General features: G+C 42.8%; 2 protein-coding genes across 5 annotated transcripts in view; one reads left to right on the forward strand and one right to left on the reverse strand.

Moving 5' to 3' along the window:
• Positions 1–15,802, forward strand: part of LOC109534727 (RNA binding protein fox-1 homolog 1) — a 24,930-nt gene extending 9,128 nt beyond the window's left edge. Inside the window, exons 2-11 of one of the 4 annotated variants that reach the window (XM_048662659.1) lie at positions 1,387–1,677; positions 1,736–1,909; positions 1,967–2,020; positions 7,058–7,150; positions 12,070–12,124; positions 12,186–12,329; positions 13,747–13,859; positions 14,233–14,457; positions 14,536–14,596; positions 14,660–14,685. In XM_048662659.1, the coding sequence (XP_048518616.1) occupies positions 1,387–1,677; positions 1,736–1,909; positions 1,967–2,020; positions 7,058–7,150; positions 12,070–12,124; positions 12,186–12,329; positions 13,747–13,859; positions 14,233–14,457; positions 14,536–14,571 (1,185 nt within the window). In that variant the 3' untranslated portion in view covers positions 14,572–14,596; positions 14,660–14,685. Of the gene's footprint in view, positions 1–1,386; positions 1,678–1,735; positions 1,910–1,966; positions 2,021–7,057; positions 7,151–12,069; positions 12,125–12,185; positions 12,330–13,746; positions 13,860–14,232; positions 14,458–14,535; positions 14,597–14,659 lie in introns of all 4 variants that reach the window. The other 3 variants (XM_048662658.1, XM_048662660.1, XM_048662662.1) reach the window with 3 other exon arrangements.
• On the reverse strand, positions 15,793–21,440 carry LOC109534726 (cohesin subunit SA-1). The gene is made up of 13 exons (XM_019900492.2): positions 21,054–21,440; positions 20,767–20,998; positions 19,957–20,652; positions 19,672–19,902; positions 19,327–19,619; positions 19,103–19,220; positions 18,831–19,046; positions 18,488–18,766; positions 18,184–18,437; positions 17,909–18,129; positions 17,653–17,852; positions 17,354–17,594; positions 15,793–16,165 (listed from the first exon to the last, which is right to left on the reverse strand). Exons 1-13 carry the CDS (start codon positions 21,266–21,268, stop codon positions 15,975–15,977), a joined length of 3,387 nt encoding a protein of 1,128 aa, XP_019756051.1. The 5' UTR covers positions 21,269–21,440; the 3' UTR covers positions 15,793–15,974.
• Positions 21,441–21,534: the final 94 nt, after the last annotated feature.

A 21,534-nucleotide genomic window follows, 5' to 3' on the forward strand; every position in this document is an offset into this window, starting at 1 on the left:
CTCAAAACTCAATTATTTCTGAAGGGATTGTCAAAATTCAAGAATCATTTGAAAGGGCTTTGAATTGTCTTTGACTCTTGTCTGAACGGTTTTTCAATTGCGACTTCAATAACGTCGTTAGGAATAAATAAACAGTGGCGTCCCGTAAAGACTGCGGACTAGTCTTCGTTTGCTGAGAACTCACTAGTTTATGAGAGGATTTTCAAAATATCTGCGCTCGCAATTTTTTTTAAGTGTCTGTATTTATTGTCTGAAAGTGTTTCCTATTGAGATTTAAACAGCGACACTGATAGCAAAAGAAAACTGGCTTTCATTATAACCCGTGTTTAATGACTCAAAACTCAATTATTTCTGAAGGGATTGTCAAAATTCAAGAATCATTTGAAAGGGCTTTGAATTGTCTTTGACTCTTGTCTGAACGGTTTTTCAATTGCGACTTCAACAACGTCGTTAGGAATAAATAAACAGTGGCGTCCCGTAAAGACTGCGGACTAGTCTTCATTTGCTGAGAACTCACTAGTTTATGAGAGGATTTTCAAAATATCTGCGCTTGCAAGTTTTTTTAAGTGTCTGTATTTATTGTTTGAAAGTTTTTCCTATTGAGATTTAAACAGCGACACTGATAGCAAAAGAAAACTGGTTTCCATTATAACTCGTGTTTAATGACTCAGAACTCAGCTATTTCTGAGGGGGTTTGCACAATTCGAGAAGCATTTGAAAGCGCTTTGAATTGTCTTTGACTCTTGTCTGAACGGTTTTTCAATTGCGACTTAACAGCGTCGTTCGGAATAAATAAACAGTAGCGTCCCGTAAAGGCTGCGGGACAGTCTTCATTTGCGCAGAACTCGGTTATTTAGGAGAGGATTTGCGAAATTAAATCCTCGTAAGGAAGGCTGCTTAATAATTTTCATTTATACCCTAAACATTTTATCTATTAGGATTGAACCAACGAGGCTGGAAGCTAATGAACAGTGCTACGCCTTCTAATCGATCTTTAAGGACTCAGAACGCGGTTGTTTATGAGAGGATTTTCAATGCTTCAAAATAATTTGAAAGGCCATTTAAGTGTCTCTGTTTTTTGTTCGACAGGTTTTTCAATCGCGACGTTAGAAATGAGTAAACAGTGACGTAACGTACAGACGGCGGGATAGTCTTCATTTGCCCAAAACCCGCTTGTTTATGACACGATTTTCCAAGTCCAGACACCTTTTTAAAGCCCGTTCTAGTAGCTTCGTCTTTCGTCTGAACGATCTTCCAATTGAGACTACAATAGCGGGTCTGTGAGCCAATAATCAGTGGCTTGCACCACCCATAAATCGTCTTTACTCGATTACTATCTATCAACAGACAAATATTATTTACTGAAAAATGTGTTTTATCTTCCAGCACATGGTTCCGACGGGCATGACCACGCCCTTTGGGACAGCGGCGCCCGCCTCTGGTTTTCCAGCACAGAACGGCGAAGTAAAAGAGGATAAGACGGCAGCCCCGTTGCTTCCTCCGCCGACGGCGGCGCCCGCCCCTGGAGCTGGGCCCCCTTATAGCCCGCCGCCACCTCAAGGGCCGCCCGCCCCTGAGCCGCCCTCCGGACTGGTGGGCAGTCCAGTGGCGGCGGCCGCTGTCGCGCTTGCACAACAACAGCAACAGAATCAGTTCAAATGTGATCCATTGACTCCGGTAAGGGTTTGATGGGGATTAGCGGGAATCGGGGATTAAGGGTGGCGTTGCGTTGCAGGAGACTGAAATTCAACAAAATGGTACCGTGCAGCCGCCCACATCGGAGGCGGCAGACGCAAAGGCAGCACAGGCCGCCCAGGCAGCTACGGATCTGGCCAACCAGCCAAAGAGGCTGCATGTGTCGAACATTCCATTTAGATTTAGGGATCCTGACCTGAGGGCCATGTTTGGTGTAAGTTGGGCCCGTTGTGGGGCTGCGCCCCCGGCTAATTTCCTTTTTTTTTTGTAGCAATTCGGACCAATATTAGACGTAGAAATAATCTTTAATGAACGAGGATCGAAGGTATGTTGAAGACATTTACTTATTTATTTATTTTTGATTCTCAATGAGCCGGCTATGTTGCTATTAAATATTCAATGAATTGAATGAACTTTGTTTTGGCTCTCTTGGACTGGACGGGGGTTAATTGTCTTCCAAAGCCCATGGATTGCGCGTTTATCGAAGAACGGCCCTCAAACAGTGGCGGCTCGTGGCCATTCTAATGCGGCACGAGCCACCACTGGTTCTTGTCTTGTGTACAGAATGTCTAACCAAACTTTTCTCTGTATTTGAACTGTTTTTGACCAACTATTATAGACCAGTAGTGATTTTAGCATGGCTTTTTCGGAAAATGTGGTTTTCTTGCATTTTATTCCATTTATACATATAACCTATTTGGAACACGGCTTTTTGTGCTTAAACTAGATCGATCAGTTTTTTTCGTGTTTCACGAACGTTTTTTTGTTATGCCACAGTTACAGTTACGAAATAGTCTTTAGGTTGTTTTCTCCTTAGCGTAAAAGGGGGCGCGGTTTCGATTTGAACTCGGCCATGCCTCATCTGCCACATTGGTACACTCTGTATATCACTCAATTGCTTCATTCAGTGCCTGCTTCAAATCGAATTCTGTGGGCTTTTCTAGCGATTACACCCGAAAAACGCAACGTTGCCACCCTAGATTTGATAGCAGCAAAGCGCAGTAGGCTCCTCTCACATTCTCAGTGATTACCTCAAAGTGTAATCACTACATGATGCATGTACTTGCTATATTTCACGCTGGTTGCCATGGTGTTAACTGGAAAACATCGTCATCTTCATCTTCATTGGACGTTCTTCGGTTAACACCGTCCAATCGGCGATGGTCGCCACTGGTCCTTCGGCCATTGGCGGCCAGCCATTTATATATACATATATATACATTTACCGTGCAATTGTGCAATTTGACAATGACTTGAATTCTACTAAACATTGAGGCATTTATATGATGGCGTAGTGAGAATTTTTGAGTTTCCATTTAATGATTGTGCTCTGTAGCAGCTGTCGGATCGTCTTTATTATTTTAATGAATTTTATTTATTAATTTTTCGTTTTCGATTGACATGTTCTGTCGGCCCTCATTTCCATTGGCGTCGGCCCCTGGGAAAATTCGACGCTCTTTAATCACTCCGAAACTGTAGCGTCTGGTTTTCCTGCCAGGTCACGTTCCACTTAGATTCATCTTCTGCCTTGTTAATTTCCTTGTAATTTTTTTGTATTTTTTGGAACTGTCTGTCTTAATTTTGTTTTTGTGTGGTTTTAAACGGTGGTTTGGGATGTGTGCTCTAGATTTAGAACGCTTCAACTTAATCAATTGACCATTAAAAACACCAGCTCAGTGCCATCCATAATCAATTCACCAGTAGTTAGATGTACCGTAACCTTAATATACTCTTAATGCTGTTCATTTCATGATTGCCATCCCTTTAACCAATCGGATCGACAGGTTTTCACTCGCCAACATTTGGGCGCTAATGGGCGCAGTAACACCCTTTAGGGGGCTGCGATGCAAAAACTCTCTCAGAGTGATTTAATTACATTTTCAGTAGCTTTCTTGTGGGGGAGTTAAATGTTAAAATCTTGTGAGGGGTGTTTGAGTTATCAGGCTTACGAGTTGCCGCTAAGTGAAAAATGGGCGACAATCTGCTCAAAGCGCCCTTGATGTTGGCGCGATGTGAAAACTCTCTAAGCCCTTTAAAAATACTTGAATTGTCTTCTGAGCGGCGTTTTAATTTTTAAAATCCATGCATGGGAAGTTGAGTTATGAGAGCTAGAGATGCGCGTTTAGAAGAGTCGAGTGTCTTTTGGCTCATTACGCATCTATTGGTGGAGCAATTTCCAAATTTTTTAACAGAGATTTAAAGGCGCTTGAGATCTCTTTCAAAGGGAGTTTAAATTTCGAAATTTTATGAACGGAAAATCGAGTTATGATTGTTAGAGATACGGGTTTAGAAGAGCGGAGTGTCTTTTGGCTCATTACGCATCTATTAGTGGAATAATTTATAAATTTTCTAACAGAGATTTAAAGGCGCTTGAATTATTTTTCTAGGAAGTTTAAATTTCGAAATTCCATGGACGGAAAATCGAGTTATGATTGTTAGAGATACGAGTTTAGAAGAGCGGAGTGTCTTTTGGCTCATTACGCATCTATTGGTGGAACAATTTCAAAATTTTCTAACAGAGATGTAAAGGCGTTTGAGATCTCTTTCAAAGGGAGTTTAAATTTCGAAATTTCATGAACGAAAATCGAGTTATGATTGTTAGAGATACGCGTTTAGAAGAGCGGAGTGTCTTTTGGCTCATTACGCATCTATTGGTGGAGCAATTCTAACAGAAATTTAAAGGCGATCTCTTTCTAAGAGAGTTTAAATTTCGAAACTTCATAAACGGAAAATCGAGTTATGATTGTTAGATACGCGTTTAGAAGAGCCGAGTGTCTTTTGGCTCATTACGCATCTATTGGTGGAGCAATTTCAAAATTTTCTAACAGAGATTTAACGGCGCTTGAATTATCTTTCTAAGGGAGTTTAAATTTCGAAATTTTATGAACGGAAAATCGAGTTATGATTGTTATAGGTAGGCGTTTAGAAGAGCGGAGTGTCTTGGCTCATTACGCATCTATTGGTGGAGCAATTTCAAAATTTTCTAACAGAGATTTAAAGGCGCTTGAGATCTCTTTCTAAGAGAGTTTAAATTTCGAAACTTCATGAACGGAAAATCGAGTTATGATTGTTAGAGATACGCGTTTAGAAGAGCCGAGTGTCTTTTGGCTCATTACGCATCTATTGGTGGAGCAGTTTCAAAATTTTTTAACAGAAATTTAAAGGCGCTTGAGATCTCTTTCTAAGAGAGTTTAAATTTCAAAACTTTATGAACGGAAAATCGAGTTATGATTGTTAGAGATACGCGTTTAGAAGAGCCGAGTGTCTTTTGGCTCATTACGCATCTATTGGTGGAGCAATTTCAAAATTTTCTAATAGAGATTTAAAGGCGCTTGAGATCTCTTTCAAAGGGAGTTTAAATTTCGAAATTTCATGAACGAAAATCGAGTTATGATTGTTAGAGATACGCGTTTAGAAGAGCGGAGTATCTTTTGGCTCATTACGCATCTATTGGTGGAACAATTTCAAAATTTTCTAACAGAAATTTAAAGGCGCTTGAGATATCTTTCTAAGAGAGTTTAAATTTCAAAACTTCATGAACGGAAAATCGAGTTATGATTGTTAGAGATACGCGTTTAGAAGAGCAGAGTGTCTTGGCTCATTACGCATCTATTGGTAGAGCGATTTCAAAATTTTATAACAGAGATGTAAAGGCGCTTGAGCTCTCTTTCAAAGGGAGTTTAAATTTCGAAATTTCATGAACAAAAATCGAGTTATGATTGTTGGAGATACGCGTTTAGAAGAGCGGAGTGTCTTTTGGCTCATTACGCATCTATTGGTGGAGCAATTTCAAAATTTTCTAACAGAGATTTAAAGGCGCTTGAATTATCTTTCTAAGGGAGTTTAAATTTCGAAATTCCATGAACGGAAAATCGAGTTATGATAGTAAGAGATACGCGTTTAGAAGAGCGGAGTGTCTTTTGGCTCATTACGCATCTATTGGTAGAGCAATTTCAATATTTTCTAACAGAGATTTAAAGGCGCATGAATTCTCTTTCAAAGGTAGTTTAAATTTCGAAATTCCATGAACGGAAAATCTAGTTATGATAGAGATACGCGTTTAGAAGAGCGGAGTGTCTTTCGGCTCATTACGCATCTATTGGTGGAAAAATTTCAACATTTTCCAACAGAGATTTAAAGGCGCATGAATTCTCTTTCAAAGCGAGCTTAAATTTCGAAATTCCGTGAACGGAAAATCGAATTATGATTGTTAGAGATACGCGTTTAGAAGAGCGGAGTGTCTTTTGGCTCATTACGCATCTATTGGTAGAACAATTTCAAAATTTTCTAACAGAGATTTAAAGGCGCTTGAATTATCGTTCTAAGGGAGTTTAAATTTCGAAATCCCATGCATGGGATGTCGAGTTATGGTTATTAGAGATGCGCCTTGCCAATAGTGGCGTGTTATTTGTCCCATTGCACCTCTATCAATAGGGCAACTTCCGGGCTCTCAAAAGAAGATTGAACGACACTGAATTATCTTTTGAAAGTGCGCCCAGGTAGATCAAGGAAGGCGAAGCGTACGATATCAGCCAGTTCTTCTAAAGCACTTGTCCCAAACCAGTTAAAACCCAGCTAGGCCCCAGAATCACTGTCCTATGTTGATGTATTTGCCTTGTCCATTGACATATTTGACTAACGACCAGTATTTTGATTTTTTTTTTGGAACTTGTCCACTGGTTCACTTAATTCAGTTCGTTTCTTGCGTTAGATAGTGATAGGTTGAACCTAGGTTGTTGTTAATATATATATTGCCCATTGATTAAAAAAAGAAGAGTTAATTTTAATTTTGTTTGACAAAAGAACGCCGCCTAGAAGTCTGGTATGCGAGTTTATGATTTTTTCTGTCGATGACCGAAATGGGTGTAGACTAGGTTATGTTGGTGGCAGTGGGGCTTAAGCCAGTAGCTGGACCCGGGGCGGCGACACGCGCACATTGTCCGGTTATTTGGGCGGAAAGTTCGGGGCAGTTTGCTCTCTTTACTTGCATGGATCGTCTTCTAGTTTTGTTCTCCATGGTGCAAACTCTGATCGTCTTTCTGAGTGGTTCCTGGCGTCGCCGCTGCGTCTCTTTCGCGTTGAGTAACCGGACAATGATCGGCGGGGCGTTTGCGCTCGGACTACGAGCCGTGCGCTCCGACGCTCGCTGATAGTGCGTGGGCAAATGGTGCGCAACGCGGTCGCCGCCCGAAAGCGACGCCTAACCGTATAACGTAGTCTATCTAACCCCAAAGCTGAATTAGTGAGCGAGTGTGGAATGAGGCTTCTAGACAGAGGCATGTCTAATGTCTAACGTCATCATGTCATTGCACGCGTTTGAAGAGCTGTTTATAATGCATGTCTTGTCTGTCTCTGCATGCAGGGGTTCGGTTTTGTAACATTCGCAAATAGTGCTGATGCGGAGCGCGCACGAGACCGACTACACGGCACCGTGGTTGAGGGAAGAAAAATAGAGGTGTGCATGACTATCTAGCTCTACGTGTAGCACTGGCCTGTCCCGTCCCTCCCCGGTAAAACAAGGTCAAAACCCCCGTGTGGCTGGCTTGATGGCTTTAGTGACTAACCGGTAGCACCCCCCCGCTTCACACGTGTTGTTTTGACGTTCTTTTGCCGCACACACCATCAGTTGTTCTCTCTCTCTCTTAAGTCAGATTATGTCGAACTCTGTTGTAAGTCACTTACTTGCTATCGGGTACTCCAATGTCTGTACGTTGTCTTTAGACCGTGTCGGCCATTTAATTGGCTTGCGTGGATGACGCGACAGTTGTAGTTCCGATCCCCCTCCCTCCCGCTCACGGGCCGCCGAGGAGGTAAGTGGATAAGGCCAGGGGGGCGCCGCCACCGCCCCCGGATCGGGCGGGGGCCCTGGCGACGCTTCTTGCCACAACCGCCCACTTGACTAGCATAAGCGCGCGCCAGTCCAGGTTGTCTCTTCAGCGCTGCTCAGCTCGCGCACTCCCTGCTCATCTTATCAATGGCAACGCCGCTCTGTTTTTGCAGCATACATTAAAATGCAAAACTCACCTCTTTCTGCGCATGCTCCAACGTTTATAAGAGACGTCCTAAGGACCTAACCTAAGTTTGACTGCATTGTTGATCTGAAGGGGGATGATTTTGAAATAGTATTTACTCTCAGCAGATTTCTCACTATTCTAAATATCGAACAGGCCGCTTCCCTTTTTCTGTATCTGTACCTACATTCCTTTTTTAACCACTGCGGATTAGTTCTCCTATTTTTTAAACTTTTGTCATTTACGGTTTTCAGGTAATTTGTAATTTAATGATTAAATAGATGATACTTATTGTTTTTCTTATACTATTTTTATACAACAATTACAATTACCTGCAACTTTTATTAAATAAGCTATGCGGAAAAATGCCGGTTAAAATTCCACTTTGTGCAGAGTATAAACTGCTATAAACGAAACCTCAACTTTACGTTCGGTAACTGTTAACAAATTGAACTTAATAACAGATAAAGAAATAATAAACAACTCCTATTTAAAAAAGGTTTATTGTGTACATCACCAAAATGGGACATGCATCACGCACTCTACATGTCCTAACAAATCCTAAATAATAAGAAAGCCAAAAAGAAAACAGCATTAAAAATTTCAAATAGGGAATAAAATGAAGTTCTGTTACATTCATGGGACATACGTTACATAGATACAAGGTCCCCACAGCGATTCTTTATTAAATAAGATATGAACATCGTACTTGAATTTTGAACCTACTAAACATGTTTAATTCTTCAGAGGGCAGAAAGACGGATTGGGTCGATAGCCTTTTTCTGTAGGAAATAAAGATTATTTATATATAAACTTCAGATTCCGATCAACAATTGTCAACAATGTGGTCGATCTTAAGGTTAGGTCGTATTGGTCGTCTCTCATAAACGTTGGAGCATGCGCAGAAAGAAGTCAGTTTTGCATTTTAATGTATGCTTGTTTGTGCCCACTGGACGGCAACACCGCCGGCTTCATCATTTGGCTTTAGGCCCATAACATTCTCTAGGACAGCAATAAATCGTACGATTTATCGGATTATGCAGGTCAAATTGGCTGTAAAAAGAGGCAGGAAATGCGCAATTTAAAAAAATGGCTGCGTCCCCAATTCTGTAAATTCCAACTTCATTTTTCTTCTGGGGATACACAACTGGTTCAAGAGTACACAGGAACTTTGCTTCAAATTCAATCGAGAAAAACAAATGTGGCATCGACAATCCAGCAAGCAGGACATTGAATTTCTTCTGCAAACTCTCCGAGTGTTCATGAAAAAGTTGAGTCAAATCGGACAGGACACGGACTGTTCAGAAATTCCCAAACTTGAAGATGAAAAGCGCTGAAAACGCGATAGTTTAAAATAATTCCGTGCGTTAACAATCCTGCAATATTTTTTGCTGTGGGTATTGAATCGTTCATTAAAAAATGGAGAAAAATCGGACAGAACACAGACTGTCCACGAATTCCGAACCTTGAAGATGAGAGCAGCCAAACCGCGGTAAATTAAATAATTTCTGACTTCAATAGTCCTGCAAATTGGAAAGTAATTTTTTTCCTGTGGGTGCATAAATCTTCCGAAAGTGTTCATGAAAAAATGGGGTAAATTCGGACAGGACACGGACAGTCCCGACATTTCCAAACTTGAAGATAAAAGCAGTAAACACGCGGGACTCTTAAAAAAATCCTGGCGTCAACAATCGTGAAAGCTGGATAGGGGCTTTCTTCCTGTCGATATGCAAAACTTCGTAGACTGTTCATGAAAAGTTAGAACAAAATCGAACAAAACACGGAGTGTCCAGAAGGTACCAACCTTGGAGATGAAAATCAGAAAAGGCCCGGTAGTTTATAAAAATTCCTGGCTTTAACAATCCTGCAAATGGGAGTGTGATTTTTTATCTGTGGATGCACAAGCCATTCTAATGCACATAGGTAAAATCGGGAGTATAATCGGGCAGAACACGCACTGTCCAGAAATTTCCAAACTTCAAGTTGAAATACAGTAAACACGCGCTAGTCTTAAAAAAATTACTGGCGTTAATAATTATGCGAGCTGGAGCAAGATCATTTTTGCTATCGATATAGAAACCTTTCGAGAGTGTTCAAGAAAAAATGGAGCAAAATCGGACGGGACATGGTTTGTCAGCGAATTCCGAAACTCGAAGCTGAAAAGCAGCAAAAACGCGGCAGCTTTTAAACAATTCTGACTTCAAAACTGCTGCAACTTGGAGAGGATATTTTTTCCGTGTGGATGCACACGCCTTCCTAACGTGTTCATGAAAAATTTGAGTGAAATCGGACAGGACACGGACTGTCCAGCAATTCCCAAATTTGAAGGTGCAAGCGGTTAAAACGCGATAGTTTTAAAAGCATAAAAAAAATACTGGCGTTAACATCGTGTAAGATTTTTTTGCTGTATCTAAAAACTTTCCAAATTGTTCTTGAAAAATTGGAGCAAAATCGGACAGGAGAACATACACTGTCCATGAATGCCGAAACTTAACGGTAAAGAGCAGCAAAAAACGCGGTAGTTTTCAAAATTTTCTTACTATTAGTCCTGCAATTCGGAGCGCAATTTTTTCCTGTGGATGCACAAATATTTCGAAAGTATTCATAAAAAATTGGGGTCCAATCGGATTGGCTCAAAAATGACTCAAAATACGATGATAAAAAAATACTGGCTTTAAGAATCCTGCAAGGCGGAGAGTGATTTTTTTGTGGATGCGCAACTTTTCTGAAAGCACCCAGGAAAATTTGGAGGAAAATCTAACAGGGCACGGACTGTCCAGAAATTCACAATCTTGAAGATAAAAATCAGTAAAAACGCGGTGATTTTTAAAAACGTCTGGCTTCAACAATCCCGCAAGTTGGAGCGAGCTCTTTTTTCCGTGGATGCTTAAACCTTCTTAAAACACCTCGGAAAAATTTTAGTCTAATCGGACAGGACACGGTCTGTCCAGAAATTCTTAAACCCTAAGAAAAAGTAGAAAAAACGCGGTAGCTTTCAAAAATTCTTCCCGTCATCAATCCTGCAAGTTGGAGTGTGCATTTTTTCCTGTAGATGCAAAAACTTTCCAAAAGTATCTATGAAATGTTAAAGTAAAATCGCACGGGACACGGACTGTCCATAAGTTCACAAACTTGAAAAAGAAAATAGTAAAAACGCAGTAGTTAAAAAAAACTGGTGGCGCCTACAACCCTGCAAGCAGGAGCAAGATTTTTTCCTGTAGAATCACAGACCTTCCAAAATTGTTCACGAAAACTTGGACTAAAATCGGATAGAATACGAACTGTCCAGAAATGTGCAAACTAGAAGATAAAAATCAGAATCAGAGTTTCAAAAATGTTCTGGCGTCTACCATTATACAACGGTTTGCGGTATAATCTGGAAAGTTGTGCTCAAAGCGGACAGGACAATGACTGTCCAGAAATTCCCAAAGTTGAAGATGAAAATCCGAAAAACGCGAAAGTCTAAAAGATTCCTGGCGTCGACATTCGATTTTTCTGCTGGTCTCACACAAACCTGCCAAATGACTGCGAGAAAATCACGAGCCAAACCGCAGGATATATCGACCGGCAAGCTGCAGGAAAGCCTGCAAAAAGCTTTGCAGAAATGAGAAAAGCGTCCACTTAACTACAGCGAAGTGGGCTTAAGAACTGAGCATAGCTATCGGGACAGTCTGGACTTGCGTCTAGCTCTAAGGCCTAGATTAAGCTAGATTTAGGCACAGTTTCAGGCAAAGTGACGATTCTTGAAAAAACTCCAAACGAAGATTAAAAGCAGTTTGCTTGGACAGTGTGTGGCCTCTGCCAAGCGAGTTTTCACCATTCAATCGGCTTTCACAGCCGCAAAAGGAATGTCACTTACCTGAATTGTCCTGCAATGGTAACGTTCTAGAGGCCGGCAATTTATTGGGCTTTTTTTGAGGCCAACACGGCAATTTTATATTATGGCCGATTCACCCAGATGGCCCACCAATTGGCGCGCGGCACTCCCATTTTGATTGTATAAAATCCGTTTTCTTAGGGCTCTTTTGTAATGCTCAGACCTTTGGAGGGTTGCCAGACGAAAAAGGTCTTTTCCGCCACGGGAACAGCCCTATTTTGGCAGGTTTTATGCATAGTAAACCGTGTAAGTCGAAATCAGGCAAATTGCATTTTTTCCTGTGCGCTGTTGCCTGATTTCGAAGCCCCCCAGCTGTAACAGCCAGTAAAGGCGAGGGCTGCTTAGCGCAGCCCTCGCCCTCTAATGCAGGCACTTGTTTCTGTGTTTCTTTTGTTCCTCCCGGGTCTCTCGGCGCTTCATCCACGAAACAATTGCCTTCATTAGAGTGCCGGAGGGACACTTTTGACGCCCAATTTTTCTCTTTAGGTCAATAATGCCACTGCGAGAGTACAAACGAAAAAGCCTCCAGCTCTTCCTGCAGGTGAGAATGTGCGCGATTGGTCAGCGATGGCGCGGGAGTTTTAACGGGTTTTTTGTTCCAGTTCCAGTCATCCAGTGGCCTACGGACGCAGCCACTTTGAGGGCCGGCGTTGCCGCTATCCAGAGAGGAAGAGCGCGGGCGGCGTATCCAGCGGCGGCAGCAGCAGCAGCGGCTGCATTTGCCCGCCATCCCACCCCTTTAGCTGGTAAGTAGTTCGGGATGATTTGTTACGCTTGGCAACGTTGACCGTGTTGCTACGCACTTTTCCCCGATTTATTGGCCAATTACTGAATTGTTATTATATTATTGAAAATTATTAGGTTGCGAATAATCGCGTTTTATAGTTGGAGAACGAATTAAACTATTTCTTTAAAAGCCTGCAAAAGTTGATTGGAACAAAACAATCACCATCAATTTCTGGAAAATAGCCCCGTGGTCCGATTTTTTTGAAATTATCAGAACTTTAACAGCCAGACCTCTTCTATAGATGAGCAAGACACGTTTGTACCTGTTCTAGTTTAAACATAAGGAATTTTTGCAATTCTGTTTGAGAGCTATATGAGCTAATATCAAGCCCAAATCAAAATTAATTCCTGGGTTTCAGTCATTTGTTGCCTCTATGTATCAATAAAAATACGTTTCGGTGTATTTTTCCACCAGCATCAGTTTTTCTAAAATAACAGATAGTTAAAAAAAAATTCATTAATTTAAGAAACAATTACAGTTCGTCAACAGCCTCATCATATCACACATTAAAATACATCACAATTGCAATACTTTAAAACATTCTAAAATTAATTAGGCCTAACATGTGATTAGTCAGGACAATCAAATTTGGGAAGAGACTAGAATTCTTTGTTCAGATACTTAAATATTTTTACTTACATGTGTGGCGTTGTTGCTGCTTTAAGCCTTGGCATACATTTGGAGTATAAATTTTGTCCATTTTGGACACAAAGCGAATACAATACTGTTTATATTGATTTCTGTTACTTTCACCTATTTTTCTTTACATTATGAGGATATTATTTTTGGTTTGCAAAATTCTTCAGTATACCGGGTGTTAGTTAATATTCTATGTTTGTTTCATTTAATTAATGTATGATATACTGAGCTAAGATTGTCGGTATCCGATCTGAAATTCAGAGCATTGTTATGTTTTTTAATCTGCATCATTTCATGGACTTTTCTCTTATTATAATTACTCTCGTTAATCACTACTCAATTGTATTTTAATGTGTGATATGATAAGGCTGTTGACGAACTGCAATTGTTTTTTAAATTAATGAAATTTTTTTTTAACTAACTGTTATTTTAGAAAAACTGATGATGGTGGAAAAATACACCGAAACGTATTTTAATTGATAAATAGAGACAATAAATGACTGAAACCCAGGAATTAATTTTGATTTGGAATTGAAACACAGTCAGGAAAGTATATACAATGTGACATCAATGTAAACAAAACAAGTGTCAAATTACTACTTAACTTGTCTAAAGATTTCAACTCGCGAATAAGGTTTCAATATGGCGTGTCAAATAATGACGTCTCCTATCAAATAGCTTGCGACAGACTACGTCAACTGTATGGTTCAATTGGTGGAAAAATTGTGTTGTTTCAGGCGCATTGGGCTACACACCGGTGCTGAACACGCTTCCAGTAGATGGGGGCGTTTATTATGACCCTTTCCTGGCCGCGCATGCTGCAGACCCCAACTATACCAGCAGATTGCAGGTACGAAACGTCGGAAAACTTCCGCACCCTGTAGTTGTCCCCTTGTATATGTGCCCCCCCTGATTGGCCCCTGCCGGCTGTCACCTGTCAAACAACTGACGTCAATGCGACTGCATGGCAAACCGCGAATTCAACTGGCGAAGGGGGCGCTGCGAAGCGTAAACAATTGTTACTCGTTAAGTGTGGTTTGGATGTTTGAATTCGCAAACCGATTCACCCTTTCCGGGCCTGTTCCCATCCATCCCCTAAGTGGGGGTGGGAAAAGGCCGTCCCGGGCCTAAAATAACCGCACAGCCAGAATGTCGGAACGTAACCCCATTTTGCGGACGGCGCTTTAGATGTGCATGGCTGTGCATGGCCTCTGTTGTTTTAGGCGGCGGCCGCGGCCGCAGCAGCAGCCCCATTACTAAAAACGCCCCTCTCAACTGCCCCGCAGGCGAGCTACGCAGCAGCAGCAACCTACACAGCAGTGGCGGCGCGGTACGGCGCAGCAGCCGCAGCAGCGCAGCCTGTAGCCGGCTACGCCGCAGTTGGCTATGGAAGGGATTACGCAGACCCCTATTTGGGCCATGGGATTGGGCCGATGGCGGGATATGGGGTAAGTTTTCCCATTTTTTCTCCCGGTTCCGTTCATCATCAGGCCCCCTCTTAAAAACCCGAAACAATTTCCTTCTAGAGCGTGTCCGAGAAACTTTCCCCTTGGAACCCCTAAAACCGATCCGTCCCCCCGGTCCAGTGTATGTTGAGTATGAGTTTTGGGGGCCTTTCTGCCGATTTAACGGCGTTTCTGTTTGTAACAGGCGGCAGCTGTGTACCGCAGCGGCTACAATCGATTCGCCCCCTATTGAGCATATCCCCGCTGCTGAAGGCCTACCGAACAAACCAACTCAATACTCATCTTACTTTCTATCGTTCTTTATTTTGTGTCCGACACACAACCAAGCACAAAACCAAGACAGCGGAGCCAAAGAGCTGTAACTCACACTAACTTAAGCCCTTGTGATAGCCCATCTAACCCAGCTCTCTAATATGTAGTTTTAACTTTTTTTTGTATTTCTTTGTATGTTTGACGGCGTTTCCATTCACTTATACTTCACAAGAAAGCTGGTTGTAATTGTGTTTTTTTTCTATTATTATTTTTAGCCCTTACCTTTTGTACGAGCTGTATATATATTTTTTATATAATTTAATTTTCTAACTAATATACTGATAGAGTTACGACTGCTAGATGTTATTTTAGGATTAGCTGCTAATTTAGTTAAGGCTGTTCTACTGATGAGGCCGGGGCAGTTTTGCTTGATAGGGTGATTCAAAAAGCGCTGTATTTTCATAACGATCTGTCGGTAACAGAAATTTTCATTAAAAAATAAGGCCAGCAATCTGCTTTTGAATCACGCTGTATTGTGGATTGTTTTGACGCAAAAAATTGAAAATTGCCCCCTTTATATAAGTGCAATGGAAACGAATCGACTTGGAATTATCTGGTTTATTACTGAGGCACGGCCTGCATACAACATATCGAAGATATTATCTCACTCTATCTCTAGTTATGTGTATATATATGGTTATTCGCCCTTCTCTATCTCTTTCTCTCTGTTCTAGGATGTATTTTCATATTCGAATTTAAGCTCTCTAAGTTTGTGATCTTAGATGTTGTTAGGTTAAGTATAAATACTCATTACAATGTGCCACACACCCACGAAGAATCTCACACACGTTTTCGTGTCGAATGGAGGAAAGACAGTGAAAATACACCCTAAGCCACCCGGTTTTCTAGTCGCTGTAAATACCCAGAACACGTACAAACAGGAACCTACTCTGGTTTGCCAGTTTGGTCACAAGCGGTCGCAGGAGCACAAAACTTTGTTTTTATTACGAATATCTGCAGTTTGACGCAAAAAGGATGAAGGTGTATTTGAGGAAAATAAATCTGTAAACAAGTAGACGTGTGTTTTATTCGGAAACTTCCAATATATTGATTAGAAAACCGTTGGAAACAAGGTAGAAAAAACTGAGAAACCAGACACGGTTTCGGGCCGCGCAAATAGCACAAAAGAACACCAATGAGTACTGGATACCGGTTTGGCTGACGCTCTTGACCAAAATCAAGTCGCTTCAGCCATACAGGTTTCCTGGAAATTCCTGGTCAGACAGGGTATCGTCGTCGTGATCCGATTCTGGATCCTTCCGCTTTCTCCCATACGCTCTCTTGCTTGTTGTGGGCAACTGATCAGTTTCGCCATGCAACAGCGAGTTGCGATAAAGCTGCAAAGGCTGCCAGTCCTCTCCTCTACTACTTGGCATTCCTGCAAAAGATCTTCGATTAATACCTGAACCAACTGTGATCGATTTCACAGTGAGCGGCAATTTATTGCAAATCATTATTTAAAAATCAGGTGTTTATTTTTCGAAAAAAACGCCCGGATCGTTCGATTTTTGTTTTTAATTGCGCATTTTCTTTTATGGAGGGTGACCCGAATTTTCCATATATTTATTACTGAAAAATGATTCCGAAGTTTTGTTTTTAAAAATGGCTTATTTTTCAGCCCACTTTTCTTGGTTCCGGTTTTTACCGATTGCTCACTTAACATATTTTTAGCTTCTTTCAAATTTTGCTTTGTCATTTTCAGCGTTTTGAGTGGCTTTTTTGCAGTTTTTTCCACATTCATTTGGAATGGTTAGAGTTGAAGCAGAATGGTTGAAGTTAATTTAATTCATACAATATTAACTGTGCTAAAATTAATTCCTGGGTTTCAGTCATTTATTGTCTTTATTTAAATTTAAATTTTTTTAAATTAAAAACAATTACAGTTTATAATTAATATTTAATATTTAAGTATCTGAACAAAGAATTCTAGTCTCTTCTCAAATTTGATTGTCCTGACTAATCACCTGTTAGGCCTAATTAATTTTAGAATGTTTTAAAGCGTTGCAATTGTGATGTATTTTAATGTGTGATATGATGAGGCTGTTGACGAACTGTGATTGTTTTTTAAATGAATGAAATTTTTTTTAAACTATGTTATTTTAGAAAAACTGATGATGGTGGAAAGATACACCGAAACGTATTTTAATTGATAAATAAAGACAATAAATGACTGAAACCCAGGAATTAATTTTGATTTGGAATTGAAACACAGTCAGGAAAGTATATACTAAAATTTATTAACATACTCTTTTTTAGGTAGCTTTTGAGAATGATAGCACATTTGCTATCGAAGCTGCAAGGTAACTTTTCTAAATAACTTTTTTAACTAACTGGAATTTTACAGCTTGAGCCTAACGGTCTCCGGGTTCCCTTTAGGTAAAAGTTCTCGATCAMCTTTTGGTACAGAAATCGTTCTTTATGGTGAAATAAGAGCACTCTTTATCAATCTGTTATAGAAGCCTCAAGGAAAAGGTTTCAAACCCCCGTTTGGATGAAAGCAAAGTTGTTTCCCTGATGCGTATGTTTGTTGTATTTGCGGTTCATAAATGAATGTATTTGGACTTACCCGTGTGAATTCGACGGTCCAGAAAAGTCATCACCACCTTCTTATCCTGTTTCAGTAGCTTGTTGGTGAACTCTGCAAGGATTTCCAAGAAGGGCAAATTGGGGGGCGGCCCGGTTGGGTCTTCGGCGTTTTCAGCGCCGGTGACCGCGAACAAAATCCCCGCCCTGTGCAGAGCCGTGATGGCTTCCCTGTTTTTCAGGGCGTCCAGCCCAAAGGACAGCGCAAACCGCTTGGCCAGCTCCTGCAAACACCACGAGTATTCATATGAGCGCTTGTTTTTTTTTGGCCTGCTGAGCCACCTTTAAGGCAAAGAATTCCTCCTGCTGACGCATGTTGCGGGCGGCGGCCCTCTGGATTTCGTTGAACATCATGTTCAGACTGAGGCACATGGTGAGGGCGCAGTTCACCTTGTTGATCTCGCGCGCCTTGCCCAGAGTCGTCTTGATTATGTCCCCGTACTCGTTGTAGTACTTGACGTAGTTCTTGAAGACGTCAGCGCCTGAAAGCTCAACAGTACTGAAAATCGCGCGGGCGCCACCGGGGGCGCCGCCCTACCTGACTTAGTGGGCATGATGTTGTAGACAATCAGCTTGCAGTAGGCGGCAAGGAAGTTGCGCCGCTTGTGCAGCTCTTCGATCTGGGGTTCGTCGTTGTCGTTGTCCGTGTCGGGCACAAACACGTATGTTTGCACAAACTCATTGAGCAGATCTTGAAACTCTTTGTTGGGGGCGCAAGAGAGCTCCCCCAAGTACTCATGGCCCGACTTGAGCTGCTCGCTGGACGACAATGGTAGAAAAACAGCAAAAAGGGGAGAAAAGCGGTCGTTTTACCTGAACACTATCAGCAAGTCGCACAGCCCCATGTAGGCCTCGGCCTTGATGGCAACATGCGGCGAGGCCCGGATCAGCATCTGCGAGGCTTCAATAAATTGATCCAGCTTATCGCGCAAATCCTGCACATCCGAATGTTGCAGGCTGCCCCGTTCTTGCGCCGCCTCCAAGTCCCGCAGGCCCCACAACAGATGGTAGTAGCAGGAGCTCAGACAGTATTTGAGCGCCTCTTCGGGCAGCGTACTTTCCACGTCCTGCAACCACACCATTGCAGCAAACGCGCAAAAATCCCGCAGTTTGCCACCTTAAAATCCTGGAACAGCGTCTCCCACAAGTCCCACTGGTTCAAGTTGTGGCAGGCGTAGAACATGGACACCTTCTTCAGCGAACTGACCACGTTGAAGATCTCGTCGGCGTTGGGCGTTTCTTCGCCCAACAGCAAATTGCGCCAATCATCAATCGCCTCTTTGTAAGCGGACACGATCACGTCGATGATCGTGGACCTGGCGACATCACATCGGGTGTAGATCGAATGGCCTTCCGTGCAAAGGATTTCCAAAGTTTTAGCGAGCGTTTCCAACACCTGCAAAGAATGGGCATTTTTTCAAAAACCAACACATTTCAACGGTTTCTTTCAATATAGGTACCTCCGGTTCGTGCAATACTTGCACAATGTACTTCAGTTTGGCAAGCAGCGCTTGAAGCGATCCTTCCTGCCGCCCACTCGTGTAGAGATCCAGGTCGAAGTGTTGCGGGATGCTGAGCAGGTTGGCCAGTTTCTCGGGATCGGCCGAAAATTTGTCCAGCAGCGGCGGCAGGGTTCCGATGTAGTGCTCGGTCAGCTTCTGCTTGTCTTCGCCAGTCTGCAACCAGAGGAACGAGAGCATTGTTTCCAGAGGTAGGTAGCTTTATTTCTAACCTGCTTTATTTCGCGCAATGAGGAGACTTTCCGGTTGGGGCCGCGCCCCACCGGCGCTTCCCCGGTCGCCGCTTGTTTCACACAGCAGACCATTATCTCGATCAGACTGGTTTCCTGTCTGAAATAATTAAAAATACGTCAACCTACACAAAGATTTAGTTTTGAAGTCTGTACGGTAGCTTATAGGTATTTGCTTTTTGATGATTAAATAAACAAACTCTCACCGGTTATCCAACGGTTCTTCTTGGGGCCCGGGCTCTTCGAGCAGCAAATCAGTCATACACTCCCAGTCCTTCATCATGGTGTTTGACTCAATGAGCGAGTCCACCAAATATGCGGCATGTTCATGCAGTTCGGACTCGATGAAAAACTGCACCAAATCCCTTATGAAGGGCGTGTTGGGAAGCCGGCGTTTTCCCCTGCGAGTTTTTCCCGCATCCATGTCCCCTGGCTGGAAGAGGCGCTCGTTCAAAAACTCGCCGGCTGCTTGCGCTACTGCTCGATGGGACGAATAGACCTGCACGAAGCCTGCAATAAAAACCAGCCACTGGAGAAGGAGAGTGACTCACCAGTTCATAGACGTGCTCGCAATCTTTATCCGTCAAGATCTCGTGATGGTGCTTGAGAATGGAGATTACCAGCTTAACGGCCTGAACTGCCACATCGTACTCCTTGTCCAGAGTCATCGCGACGATGCGATCCTTGAACTTGTTGGTGAAAAGCTCCAGTTTGCCCTTTAGCTCCTCGCTTGCGTAGAGCGGCTGCAAGGCCTGGAGGCATCTGAGGCGCACTTCACCCACCTGCAAAAATCTAGAGCGTGAGCAAAGCTGCAAAGAAACACCGGAGTTTGTTACTTTGTCATGCAGCGTCCAGCCAATGTATTTCAAGTAGGAGTCGTCGAGGAAATTGGCATGGAACTTGTGCATCCAGACGCCGATTTCCGTCATAGCAATCGCCCGGATTTCCGGAAGAGTGTCCCGGTATCGATGCACGAACACCGACTTGAACATGTACGTGAGCATGTTCTTGATTTCGTCCATGTTCTCTTCCAGCTCCTGCCGTTTGCCCAGCAGGGCTTCAAGGCGGTCGCTGGCGCGTTTTTCGCGCGACTTTTGGCGCTCCGCCTCGTATTGGCGCTGTGTGTTGTCCAGATTAATAGAAACGGTCAGCGCCACGTCCACTAGCGCCGTCATCAGCTTCATAGCGCCCAAAGTAGCTGTATGTCTGAAAGCTCGCACTTGCGAGTCGGACAGTCCGGTCAGCAACGAGATGACATTGTCCATTAGAAACTGGTCATAGATGATCGTGTACTGGCACTGTTTGACCAGCGTTTGCACGAATTCACAAAAATTCTGCCTGAATTTTTTCCAAGTCTGGCCGGCCATTATCAGCGGGTATTCGCCAGATTCCTCGTCGAATTCTTCGGTCATTTTTCGGATAATCGCCGCGTGCTCCATCTGAGCCTGCATCTCTTGTGTGATTCGCCCCTTGCAACCGGCAGCATTGATAAAGAACTGCATCAGCGAGATCAAAGCCGCCTCTCTGTTTACCTGGAAAATTATTCAGATGCTTTACTGATTGCGTAGCAGTCTTGTTTTCTTTGCAAGGCCACGACCAAGTGAAGCATATTAAATGGATTTATTTCCCATTGTCTGTTTGCATACCTTATAGCTCTCTATCCAGTCATCAACTACATTAGTCAGCGATACTCTGCCGCTCTTGATCACGTTGTAAAGCGAGTCATCATCCAGATCAACCCTAAAATGCAGGTCAACAGTGGCGTTGTTTTTCCTCCCTGGAGGCCTGCCGCGGCCCCGGCCCCGTCCAGGCTTCTCTGGCGGAGGCGAATAAGACATGGGCAACGGTGGCGGGTTGGTAATGCCTCGAGCTCTGGCCCTGCTCAGAAAAAGCGTTTAGAACATGTTCTTTGCGGCCAGCTTTATGTGGCTACCTGGTAATTCTGCGCCCCATTCCTGGAGTAGGAGGCGACTCAAACATGCCGTCGGACGAAGCCCCGGATGTTCCTGCCTGCTCCAAGTAGGGCGGATCTCCATAATGCCCGTAGTTGCCCCCGTAGGGCTCCGGCTCCAAGTGCGGGGTCATAGGGTTGTCATACTCGGGCGGAGGGTCATCCAGGCGGATCCTCTTGCCGCCGCGACGGTGCATTTTAGCAAATTTCGTGCTTTTTTCGCCCCTCAAACAATCGGAAACATTGTGGTTAAAGCGGTTAAAACAACAAGCGTCAGCAAGCTGTCGTTTTTCAGTCTCGCAACCAGAGGTTTTGACAGTTTGGCGAGTTTTTCGTAAGAAATTCTATACAATTCTCGTAAACAGTGACGTAGCTGTAAAACAAAACAGGGACAAAGAATAATATTGAATAAATAAACATAACATTAACAACCAAATAAAATTAATTTATAAAATGTTTGTAG

This window comes from Dendroctonus ponderosae, unplaced genomic scaffold (genome assembly GCF_020466585.1).
Source record: "Dendroctonus ponderosae isolate FM_Combo_2020 unplaced genomic scaffold, Dpon_F_20191213v2 Dpon_F_20191213_11, whole genome shotgun sequence".
Lineage (NCBI taxonomy): Eukaryota > Metazoa > Arthropoda > Insecta > Coleoptera > Curculionidae > Dendroctonus > Dendroctonus ponderosae.

Bases quoted from the DNA above. Each gene is read 5' to 3' on its own strand.
- LOC109534726 (XM_019900492.2), bottom strand. From the start codon at position 21,268: ATGCACCGTCGCGGCGGCAAGAGGATCCGCCTGGATGACCCTCCGCCC. The intron at 20,653-20,766 runs GTATGCAAACAG...ATAATTTTCCAG, and splicing joins ACTGGATAGAGAGCTATAAG to GTAAACAGAGAGGCGGCTTT. The intron at 19,620-19,671 runs GTGAGTCACTCT...GGCTTCGTGCAG, and splicing joins GCGAGCACGTCTATGAACTG to GTCTATTCGTCCCATCGAGC.